The 12,625-nt window shown below is 40.0% G+C and overlaps 1 protein-coding gene across 2 annotated transcripts; it reads left to right on the top strand.

Moving 5' to 3' along the window:
- The first annotated feature begins 2,732 nt into the window (after window positions 1-2,732).
- On the top strand, window positions 2,733-11,090 carry LOC125891902 (serine protease 1). Of its 2 annotated transcripts, XM_049581487.1 has the most exons (7): window positions 2,733-3,109; window positions 3,160-3,997; window positions 4,475-4,544; window positions 7,629-7,782; window positions 7,921-8,059; window positions 8,135-8,389; window positions 10,408-11,090. In XM_049581487.1, exons 3-7 carry the CDS (start codon window positions 4,478-4,480, stop codon window positions 10,561-10,563), a joined length of 771 nt encoding a protein of 256 aa, XP_049437444.1. In that variant the 5' UTR covers window positions 2,733-3,109; window positions 3,160-3,997; window positions 4,475-4,477; the 3' UTR covers window positions 10,564-11,090. The 2 variants fall into 2 exon arrangements, with proteins under 2 accessions (XP_049437444.1, XP_049437443.1); XM_049581486.1 differs by lacking the exons at window positions 2,733-3,109; window positions 3,160-3,997 and having other exon boundaries at window positions 4,194-4,544.
- Window positions 11,091-12,625: the final 1,535 nt, after the last annotated feature.

Genomic DNA, 12,625 nt, shown 5'->3' with positions numbered 1-12,625 from the left:
ATTCCATCCTAAGTTCTTATGATGATTTACTCAATCAGGTTGCATCATTAAAACGTAAGAAATGTCTTAGCTATAATGCTGTGCAGTCGATGTGGGTCAAAGTCGAAACGTGTCCCCATCAAATTGGTGAAACTGGGGATTTTCAGCAAGACTTTGGCACTGCGCAGCCCATAGAGCAAGCGCACCAGAGACTCGCGGCAACAGGAGTGCGCCTGAGTGTCTTACTTCCATCAGCCGAAAGCCAAACTTCTGAAATGTTATCAGATTGAGTGGATCAAATCCTGATAGTGAAATGAATCATTTCATGGGAGTTGTTAGGCTTAAAAAAATGTATCAACCGAGTGACAGATGTCTCTTTCGCCACGTAAGTCAATGGGTCAATGGGAAAAAGTTTTTTTGGGCCGTAGGGTATCACGTGACGAAACCCAGAAATTGCAGTCACACTATTTTGCTACTATGAAGAATGGCTTCGAAGCCCAACACACCTCCTGGGGGCCTGTAAAAAGACAACAAACGTTTCGAAATCATATCACAAATGGATAGTCATGTGACAGTCTGTGATAATATTCAAAGGGACCCTAAAAACCCCAGCAGTGCTGCTGCAAGGTAAGCTTATCTCTTCTAAATATTTGATGATTTCACCTTTTCAGATGTTGTAACCCAGGTCACAAAACCGCAAGTCATTGTGAAATGTCAAAAAACACTTGTAGTGTCAGATTTTTTCTAAATAATCTTGTGAATAATTATGACTCACTTTGGTCAAAGTCATTGTTTGATACAGGTGGCTATGTGACTGCCTGCAAAATGTACTGAAGTAAAAGTTTTGTCTTTCGGTGTTACGCAACCTCTCTGTTACACCACAGTGACATACTTGACAATATAATTGTATCAGGTCAGCCATATTCTATATCAGACATTTTAATCATCAGTTCATGGATCATATATTAACCAGCTAAGATTTTCATTGAGTTATAAAACAGTTCCAGTCACTGGGTGTTAATATTTAGTGACAAGGATTTTCTGTGCCTTAACGTATTTTTGTGGTGCAACCTGTTTCAGGAAGAACTGCTGCTCCTCCCCATGTAAGAGGACCCAGCTGAGCTGATTTAGGCATCTGATCAAAATGCCTCGTGATACCTGTCTGTCACCTCCCTGTGGAGTCGCTCTGTGAGGAGGAGGCAGACACTTAGCACACCAGAAGGATTACATGCTCCCATGCCTCGGGTCCCCCCCAGGAAGAAATGGATGATGTGGCTCTGGATGTTGGCTCGACTGAGCCTGTTAACCCTGTGACCCCAAACATATAGATAACATGCATTATGAAAATATCAAAATTGTTTTTTAACTCAGACAATACATGGTTACAGCAGGTGTAGAAAATGATCAAGCACTAGGGACTGATTTTTGGTACGTCACAGTTTATAGCAGTAGTAGAACCATAGTAGTTCTTCCGAGTTTTCCAACTTTCTCACACATTTTAAAAGACATGCAGACAGTGGTGAATGAAGAACTTGAAAGCCATACTTAAGTAGAAGTACAGATCAGAAAATAACTTTGGTAGAAGTTAAAAGCCCTCGTTTACACTGCCTGTTCAATGTGGGTACATCCCACCATTATGCCACATCACTGTCCCCCCTGACAGAGGGGTCTCGCCTTTAGGCCACCACTGGAGGTACTCTCAGTGTCAAAATGTAGTCTGTAAAGTGGGACAGCTAGCAGGATGGGACCATGGGCAGGACAGGTGTGACTTTATGATGCATGATATGCGTGTGACTTCATGAATGGAAAAAAGTTGCTATAGAAGCTGGGCATTTTAACGTAGGGATCTATGGCGATTGACTTACTTCTGGGGCAGGCCTCAAGGGTGCCGTAGCATTGTTTCAACCTATCATTGTTCCGTCCTCTCATTAGTCTGACATCCCGTTGTTCCGATATGTGATTATTACTGTGTTTGTGTACCATAGAGGATCAGCAACGCAACAAAAGTAGGCTACTGGTTGAGATACAAGTGTCATAGAGAGGAGACAATGAAACACCATAACCTCCTGTTATTAACTCTGGGGTCCGGGTTGTGTGGGGAGCTTTCCGCGGTGCTGAACGACGCCCAGTGGGCGTATTTCTGCCTTGATGGTGCGCCGCAGCCGGCTCTGGGTCAGCTGGGAAAGGCTTGAGGCGAAGCAGGCTCACGGCTTATGTGTTTGTCACTTTCTTTTTCATTTTAACCCACACCATCATCTTTTCCTGACCCTAACCAAGTGGTTTTTGTGCCTAAACCTAACCAGACCTTAACCACAGGGCATCATGATCATTTCGGAACACCGGGACTTCGGAACAATGGGTTTAATATGGTCGGAACAATGGGATGTCAGACCAATGGGCTTTCGGAAAAATGGGCAGACCCCGGCCTCAAGTGGCCATTTACGAACTCCAGATTTTGGCACACCCTCTTTGGCTTTATCCTTTAGCCCCGTGGGTTTCTTGGAAGTGTAGCTTTACATTTAGCTAGCTAGCTCACAGTTAGCTTTTTGGCCACCCAGCTAGCTGGCCAAAGTTAGCAGAGGTTACAATTAGCTTATTGGCCAACCTGCTAGCTGATTAACCTTAGCTGAGGTTACAGTTAGCTTATTGGTCACCCAGCTAGCTGGCTAACCTTAGCTAAGTTTACTGTTAGCTTATTGGCCACCCAGCAAGCTGGCTAACCTTAGCTGAGGTTACAGTTAGCTTACTGGCCACCCAGCTATCTGGCTAACCCTAGCTAAGGTAATAGTGAGCTTATTGGCCACCCTGCTAGCTGGCTAACCTTAGCTGAGGTTACAGTTAGCTTATTGGCCACCCTCCTAGCTGGCTAACCTTAGCTGAGGTTACAGTTAGCTTATTGGCCACCCAGCTAGCTGGCTAACCCTAGCTAAGGTAATAGTGAGCTTATTGGCCACCCTGCTAGCTGGCTAACCTTAGCTAAGGTCATAGCGAGCTTATTGGCCAACCTCCTAGCTGGTTAGCCTTAGCTAAGGTCACAGTGAGCTATTGGCCATCCAGCTGACTGGCTAACCTTAGCTGAGGTTACAGTTAGCCTATTGGCCACCCAGCTAGCTGGCTAACCTTAGCTGAGGTTACAGTTAGCCTATTGGCCACCCAGCTAGCTGGCTAACTTTAGCTGAGGTGACAGTGAACTTATTGAAGATTAAATTTAGGGCGAGGGTAGGTTAGCTGTGGTTGGCAAGTCTGAAGAGGTGGATTTTGTGGGCCTTCTTGAATGCTGACAATGTCGGGGCATTTTTTTTAATCTCATGTCATGTGGTAGTGAATTCCACAGAGGGGGGGGCAATGACTGAAAACGCCCTGTCACCCCAGGTTAGGTGCTTGGTCCTGGGTATCTGAAGGAGGGTGGCATGACAGTCAATCACAAGTTGTATTAATGCCTATGATGGAACTTTTTTAATTACACAATTTTAAGAATATAAATTGAAACACAAAACTGAAAGTATACTGCTGTTAGTTTTTCAGGTTATTTGGCTCAACAGTGCAATTATGTTTGTGACTGTGTCTTTTTATTATTATTGTTTTTATTTTATTATTTTCCATGACACACAAGTATATCAGATCATAACACATTAGCCTGAGCACATGCCATCTCATCAACAACGTCATAAACATTTGTTCTGTCCATAACCTGGTGATGTTGATCAGTGCACAGAGGTGTTCTCCTCCCAAATACCTCCATATCCCAAGGTGCATGCAAAAAAACTAACAAAAAACTAGACTAACAAAAAACTAGAGCTCAGAAACAGAGATAATACACAGGAACACTTTAGCTTTGTTATGTAGTAGGTCAGTTTCATTGTTGCAGCGTGAGATGGTCACAGCACAAAACAAGACAGAAAGATAATTTAAACAAAAGATCTGGACAAGGATACAGTTACACTATAAAAGGCAACAGGGAGAGCAGTTGTCCCACCAGTTGGAGATACTTGAAAGGTTGCTGTGTTTGGGCTTACAGGTAAGTTGATTGTGATTCCCTATTTGTTTAGAATTTATGATTAATATTGAGGTGTGTGCTCAGATTTCAGAGTAAGATGGTGTTCAGTTTGTGTAATATAGGCTATATGTAAAAACTGTATTAGAATATTGATTTAGTGCTCGAGTACACTGATAGCAATCAGTAAGATGATCTAGCTATTGATTTCGGAATAAGGTTATGAACTTTTTGCCATTGTTTAGTGGCACTTCAGTAATTTAGAGCAAAATCTGTACAAACGTTTAATCTACAAAATGCCTTTAGGTGTCTTGCGTAGTCCAGCAAGGGTTCAGCTAAGACCCTTGGCACACTTAGAAACTCAGCAAGAAAGTTGTACACATTCACAGCCTGTTGATAAAAGGTTCTTTCATTTCACACTAAGGTAACAAGATTTTATCAGGACATTTTATACTGTGTTGGCCGATGGAAGCTGCCAAAAGTCTTGTGTGTGCATTACAGGTGATGAGCAAAAACATGGCTCTGCTGCGAAGCTCTACTGTGCTGTTGCTTTTGGCTTTCTCAGTATCAAGTAAGTTCCCCATTCACAAAATTTTAATTCCTGGGTGCAAAATAAAAGGTATAAAATCCCAGAGTCGAGATGCAGAAGTATGTTGAAACGACTTTCACAGAATACTGACTGACAAGCGGGTAAAAACAAAAAATTTATATATGATTGATTGATTGATTGATTGATTGATTTTTTTATTATTGTGTCATGCACCAGAAGTGTCCCGAACGGGCTTACAAGACACCAAAAAAAAAATAAAAAATAAAAAATAAAAAATAAAAAAAAAGACAGCAAATGAAAAACCAGATAACAGTCGGTAGAGTAATTAAACATATAAACCATCCTGACACTTTTTCCAGGCTTCACATTCCAAATTAGCAAGCTTAAAGACATTAAAATTAAATAACCAGTTCATTCTATCATCATCAGAGCACCAGAAAATTTCTGGATTTTTAACAGACATTTCGGTAAATATTGGAGTTCTCAGTTCATCATACAAGGGACAGTATAAAAAAATGTGATTCACTTTCAACTTCGTTGAGTTCACAAAATTCACATAACCTTTCATCTTCTAGAATGTTTTTAAATCTGCCGACTTCAAGATTCAAGGAAAGGATTCCTGTTCTCAACTCTGCCACTAAGGACCTTTGATTTCTTGTTAGGTTTGCTTTAACATAAGGTTCGGGGCCATAATTGTGCTTAATTTGGATATATGTTCGTAATTTGGGCTTTAACAGAATATCATTTAACCATTTTGTCTCAAATAAAGCGAATAGCTTCTCACTAATTGAGGATATTGAACAAGTTAAATTATTACAATATACATACTGTAATCCCACCTCTTCAAATAGAGTAAATATTTCTTTTGCCCATGGAGAGCCGTTGAATTTACTCCAAATAAAAACTTCCTTATTGACCCTGTCTTCTGACATATTGACTAAACGATTCCACAATCTAATCATCTCACACTTACGTCTTATAGAACCAGGAAGCCAGCTCATGTCACCTTGAACGGCCAGAATCGGTGCAAACACATGCACACCTAAGAAACAACGAGCGGCTCTGTTCTCTATGGAATTTGCAATTTTAGATTTCTTAAACCCCCAGACCCCTGAAGCATAATTTAATATGGGAGAGACACAAGCATCAAAAAGTTGTGAATAGGTAGAATATCCAAGAGTTTTACATATCTTAAACTTGCTGACCACAGACCCTAATGCCCTCCCAGCTGAATCTGCTAACAACTTAATTCCCACTTCTATCGTCATAAACTCATCAAAAGTAAATCCTAAATATTTATATGTAGATGTATATTCCAGTCTTACCTCCCCAAATGTAATATTTTTATTACTTCTTGGGGTGCCTTTTTTTCTAAAATGTATAATCTGGGTTTTACTTTGATTTATTATTAATCTCCATCTGTGACACCATGTCATGAGGAGATTCAACATTTTCTGTAAATCGTCCTCTGATTCAGCTAGGAGAGCAATATCATCCGCGTACAACAAAATTCCAAGAGTTAAATTGTCCATGTGGATACCCAGATTTGATTCTTTGATGTTGTGGGCCAAATCATTAACATAAATAGCAAATAAATTAGGGGAAAGAATATCACCCTGTTTAACGCCAAATGGCGTACTAAACCAATCTGTCTGCATATTATTTATCTCTATACAGGCAACAGGACAACTATACATTGATTTAAGTGTTTTATAAAAATCTACCATTCACCCCCGCTTTTAGAAGTTTTAGGGCGAGTAGGTCTCTATGAATCCAGTCAAAAGCTTTTTGGAAATCTACGAAACATTCATTCATTCATTCATTCATTTTCTAACCGCTTCATCCTCTTGAGGGTCGCGGGGGGGCTGGAGCCTATCCCAGCTGACATCGGGCGAGAGGCAGGGTACACCCTGGACAGGTCGCCAGACTATCGCAGGGCTGACACGTAGTGACAAACAACCATTCACGCTCACATTCACAGCTACGGTCAATTTTAGAGTTACCAATTAACCTAGTCCCCAATCTGCATGTCTTTGGACTGTGGGAGGAAGCCGGAGTGCCCGGAGAGAACCCACGCTGACACGGGGAGAACATGCAAACTCTGCACAGAAGGGCTCCCACGCCCGGGATCGAACCGGTAACCCTCTTGCTGTGAGGCGACAGTGATAACCACCACACCACCGTGCCGCCTCTACGAAACATACAAATGTTTATTTACCAGCTGCAAGTCTTGTTCTAACAATAGTTGAAACGGAGTGAATATGGTCAATACAAACTCATTTTTTTTCTAAAACCATTCTGCTCATCAACTAAATATTCTACAGTTTCTAAATAATGGGTCAGCTGAGCATTCAATATACTAGAATATAATTTATACACAGTACTGAGAAGGCTGATTCCCCTGTAATTTGAGGGTACCCTTGGGTCATTTTTTGATGATTTTGGGATGGGCTTAATAATAGATGTATACCAAACTGAGGGAACAATACTGTAATTAAAACAAAATTGGAACAGACAAAAGAGGACATTTAAAAGTGACAGTGATTTCAAGACCTCATTAGGGATTTCTTCCACACCTACAGCTTTCTTCTCCTTTGACTTATGTATGGCAGCTCTCACTTCCTCCAGAGAGATATCAGAATTCAAAATTATATTAGACAAATACTCATCTTGAACCATATTTCTCTCCAGTTCATCTTTTAAAGCACATGCTTCTCTCAGGAAATTATCATCAGAATTTGAGGAAATCTGATTTCTGGAAAATAAATCAGCAAAGTCTTGCTCCCATTTTTTAAGCACCAGCTCTTTCCTAGTTTCGACGAAATCATCACTTATTATAACCTCCATAGGTATTGTCTGTACTCTCTTAGGTCCTAGTTTGTTAATCTCTTTCCAAAATTGCTGTGGATTATTGATTTGTAAGTAATCAAATATATATATATATATATATATATATGTCAAATATATGTGTGTCTCTGCTGACATGACCTTAAGACGGCTTCCAACCTCTGTCTAAGATCAGAGAGACAACACAGCATTAAGTATGAAATTAATGTGACATTTTTGCAAACAAAAAGAACTCACGCCTATTCTCACTGTCTACAGGGACATTTACAGCCAGGATAATTGGGGGTCAGGAGGTCCCGCCATACTCCATCAAATATCAGGCATCCCTGCAATATGAGACCGGGCAACACTACTGTGGAGGAACCTTAGTGCACCCTCAATGGGTGGTGTCTGCTGCCCACTGCTGGAGACCGTTAGTACTGACACTAGACAGTTTCAGTAACTTGCACTGATGTTTTGAAAAGATGTGACAATAATTGAATGTGAAAGAACTGTGACAGCAAAGATGTGACATTGGCATTTTACACCTTCTGTCTGTTTTGGCCCTCAGGAGCAGTCTTATGCAGGTGACGCTGAGTGAACACAATCTGCGTAAAACAGAAGGATTTGAACAGGTCTTTAATGTCTCACAGATATTTGTCCATAACTATAACTACAAGTCATTCAACAATGACATCATGCTCATCAAGGTAAGAATACACTTCTCACTCTTGGTCTTACATGGATAAACTATGGGATTGCCTTAACTTTAGTTTGTGTTACAGCTGAGTGAGCCAGCAAAGCTCAACGCCCATGTCCAGCCAGCTGTTTTGCCTGATGCATACACTCCTCCACTCAGATATGATGTCTGCACAGTGAGCGGCTGGGGTGTGACACAGATTTACAGTTACAAACTCTCTCCTGTGCTACGTGCTGTGGACGTAAAAATAATACCTTACTGCACTTATTACTACTGGGGGAGGATCACTTCAAATATGCTGTGTGCTGGAACTCGATATGGTGGCAAAGATTCCTGCCAGGTACAGATTCTTTTTTTTAATTTTTTTATTCTGATGTGTGTGTTTTGTATATATGATTTTATTACACTTAATATTTCCCTTGTTTTGTTTTGTTTTTTTTTTTTGTTTTTTATCCACATGCTCTGGATTGCACGCTTCTATGTTGCATGTTTTAAACAGTACAGTATAATTTATCTATAGATGTGCTGTGTAGCCGTGGTGGACAGGAACAAAGTACATTTATTGTATTGTACTTAAGTACAGTTGCTATGTACTAGCAATTCCATTAAATGTTGCTTTATAATTCTACTTTACTACAATTAAAAGGTACATTTTTTGTACTTTTACTTTAATGTACTAAATTTATCTATCAGCTTTAGTTACCTTGCAGATTCAAAATATTAATACTAAATATAATCATGTCAAATGGGGGTACACTGGGGTACCCTAGGGGCACTTTTTTGCCATTTTTAAAAAAAATATTAATGACAATATTAGTCATGAAATAAATCCTAGAATAATTATGTTACTAAATTGTAAGTGCGACTAATCAAAAAGATGCAGTTCAATGTAATTATGATTCCATCTTTATGTTATTTTATGCTAACAGATTCTTTCCGTTATGGGAACTGCCCATTGGTCTGACATCCCATTGTTCCAACCATATTAAACCCATTGTTTCGAAGTCCGTTCCGAAATCATCATGATGCCCTGTGGTTAAGGTCTGGTTAGGTTTAGGCACAAAAACCACTTGGTTAGGGTCAGGAAAAGATCATGGTGTGGGTTAAAATGAAAAAGAAAGTCACAAACACATAAGCCGTGAGCCTGCTTCACCTCAAGCCTTTCCCAGCTGACCCAGAGCCGGTCGCGGCGCACCATCAAGGCAGAAATACACCCGCCATTCAGCACCGCGGACAGTCGGACTAATGGGATGTCGGACCAATGGGCTGTCGGACCAATGACATGGACCCTCAGTTACAAGGTTGTTACAAATCACTGATGGCAATGCATTGTGTTGTCCTAGCCTTTATGTCCAAAACAACTAAAGTAATCTTGAATCTTAGACGCCTTTAAATGGACCGAATCACAATGTTTGTTTACAATAGATTCTGGATAGAAAATTCTTCACGTCACATACATAAAATAAAACAGCGCTGAGCAAACACTGCCGTTGTTTAGTTTTGGTGCTGTATCACCGCGCAAAAGGACAGCATGCATCTAGACGAGAGGCCGAAAGTCGGTGTGAGATGTAAACATTATTGGTGTCCTCCTCGGCTTAGCTGTAACGTTAGCTAGCTCAGTGGTGTTTTCCTCTGCAACACAAACCTCCATTTTATTTGAGAAGTGTTACAATGTGTTTCAGTGCTAACGGTTGCCTTGTGCATTAACTATGAGACGCAGAGGGGCAAGTCAAAATGTCGGTATTTGACGAACTGGGGGAAAAAATGGGTTCGCACTAGCTTCCTCCTTGGCTAAGCTGTTCTGTCAGCTAACTCAGAAGTGCTAGGTGAGCTAGCAGGAGATGCTAACTTCCTTCTGTTGGTGATATGGTTGGTGGGTGTAGTTGAACAAGGTCTGTGGATTATTTTGAGTGAACAGGTCATGATTTCTGCAAAGGGACATTGCTGTTGAGTTCTTTAAATGTATTTTTTCTGGAATTTGAGCACCACAAGCTGAGTGCCATCTAGTTATATTGGAGAGAAGGAAGACATCTCTACAGCTGATATCGCCAACACTCAGCAACTCACACCAAAACAATCTAGGCTGATAAATATCACTACAAGTAAGAGGAAAAAATATGTATTTTTGATTTTAGGGTGAACGATTCCTTTAAGTGCGTTTGATGCTAATACTTATGTAGTTGTGGTATTACTTATTTTTTAAGTAAAAGGTCTGAGTCCTTCCACCATTGCTGTGTAGTGCATGTTATAATTACTGACATTAATATCCCCTTTTTTCATTATTGTTCTGTGTGCGTGTGGACTATTTTAACAACTATTTCATTTTGTTCATCTTTAATTTGTCTTGGTGATCCTCAGGGAGACTCTGGTGGTCCTCTTATCTGCAATGGCCATTTCGAGGGAATTGTGTCCTGGGGTATCAGCTGTGCAAACCCATACTTCCCTGGAGTCTACACCAAAGTGAGGAACTACGTCCCTTGGATTAACTGGATTATAAACAACAACACACCATGAACAGTCACTATGATCTTTGAAGAGCAGCAGAGACAGGCCTCTAAATGTATTCATTTTGGAAAGAAATAGCTGATTCAAATTATTTTCAATGGCCCATTTCATTACTAATGATTTCTTTGTGTTTTTTAGTACTAATTGTCAGCTTTAAGTTTAATTGTAATTCTTAATGTCAGGGTATGTTACAGAGCCAGGGTTATCAGTCATTTCTAAGGTTTCTTGGGAATGTGTTAATACATTTGCAGTTTATTGATTTTCATTCATTTGTTGTTCTAAGAAACGAGATACAGAAGTAAACCCATTTTTATTATAATTGTTTTAGTAGTAGTTGTAGTAGTAACAGTAGTAAACAAAATGTTAAAGCAGCATTAATCAATAGAGCTGGGCAACATCGTTAAAATCAATAATGACATTACATTTTTACCCAGGTTACTGATTGAGATTGAGACATCATACCAAAGTACTGGGTCTATACACTGACTGGTCGTCCTTTTCTAGTGTTACTACATGCACTGAATGAATGAATAAACCATCCACAGTGACAATAAAAATGAGTTCCTTGTCTTGTCCTAAGAGTTGTGCATGATTCTCAGACTCCTCATCTCACCATTACAAGAATCAAAGACGTCAACAGTTACATTCTTAAACAGTGAATCAGCTAGCCTGTAAATACAGACCCAAGTCTAGAAAGATTTAGGACTTAGGATTTAGGAGATTGACTCACTGAGCAAAATTTAAATTGTGCTCTAGCGAGAACTCTGGATTTCCAGGGTATGAATCAGCAGCATCTGTTTTAAAAATGGCATGACGATACCTGGATCCAATATCTTATTCGTGAACCCTAAAAGGCCAAAGAGGTCTGGTTGGCTGTCAGTCAGTGTTGGGTTGTTGGTGAGTGTCCATCACCCTGCGGTACATCCCATGCCGTCATCGGCCCCCGCTGGCTTATTTTTTGACCGATTCAGCATGTTGAATCTGCAACAGTGCTAGATCTCTGAAGTCTGGTTAGTGTGTCGGGGCCAAACTGACTTCAGAGAACTAGCCAGTGATGAAGGCCTCTTGCTGAGTCACCTGACATTGTCATGTCTCAGCTAAAAAGTTGCACATGAACATTTCACAAAAACTTAAACTGATGGCCAACCTGCGTGTATGTTCTGTGCTTGCGTGAGAGGAAATAAATCTCCACACCAGCAGACGGCGGTCACCTGTAATTGTCATTCGAAAAGGGAAAGGGAAGACTGTCTTGATTCTAGTTAGCCAGTTAGCACATTAATAACGCAATCCAGTGTTGAAAGAACAAAGTATATTTACTGTGAGCTAGTGAACAATAACACAAACTATCACCAAATGATTCTGCTTAAGAGCTCAATGACTTATTGGAAATAATATTACCTTATTTAACAAGTTTGTTTTGATTGTACTCCCCCTTGACTTAAGCTCTTTGTTTACTTTCCTCACTTAGATTTTTTTCTTATGAACTGAGCTGAACTGAACTTAGAGTGATTTCATTCATGCATCACGCGCTCCGCTGGCACCGATTGACACTGTGAAATTGGCCAAAAGAAGCGACGGGGGCTGCCTGGTTGTGGATTAACATGTTCTACTAGGGAGCATATCTATGTCCCAAGGGTCCCCCTAAGCTTCCGAGGTCATATGTTCCCTGGTTTAATATCCTGTTAACACACATTAACACTTTCTTGTCACTCTCTGTCCCTATAAAAGCTTTAGTTTACTGTGCATATCAATTCACAAGACCTTTCGGACAAAGACTCATAAAAAGAATAAAATCTAAGACTAAAATTGACAAGTAAGATTGCATGTGAAAGTTTCGTACCCCAGGTCTTCTTTCCTAACCTTAACCTGTTTAGAAATGGGAATTAAACCTGTTCCTAGACCTTCATTCTATCCCTTATTTAGCTCTTCTTCCATTTCTTAATTGATTCTCATATTTTCAATTATTTCATTCCTATAATAGTTTTTTTTTTATTTCTTTGACTGCAACTAATTTTGGAACTGTCTCTTAACAGAAAGAACAATTATATTTAGATAAAGACCTGTGCCAGTA

This window comes from Epinephelus fuscoguttatus, linkage group LG7 (assembly GCF_011397635.1).
Source record: "Epinephelus fuscoguttatus linkage group LG7, E.fuscoguttatus.final_Chr_v1".
Classification (NCBI taxonomy): Eukaryota; Metazoa; Chordata; class Actinopteri; order Perciformes; family Serranidae; genus Epinephelus; species Epinephelus fuscoguttatus.
Note: the sequence above shows the minus strand (reverse complement) of the source record. Positions and strands in the feature narration are given on the sequence as shown.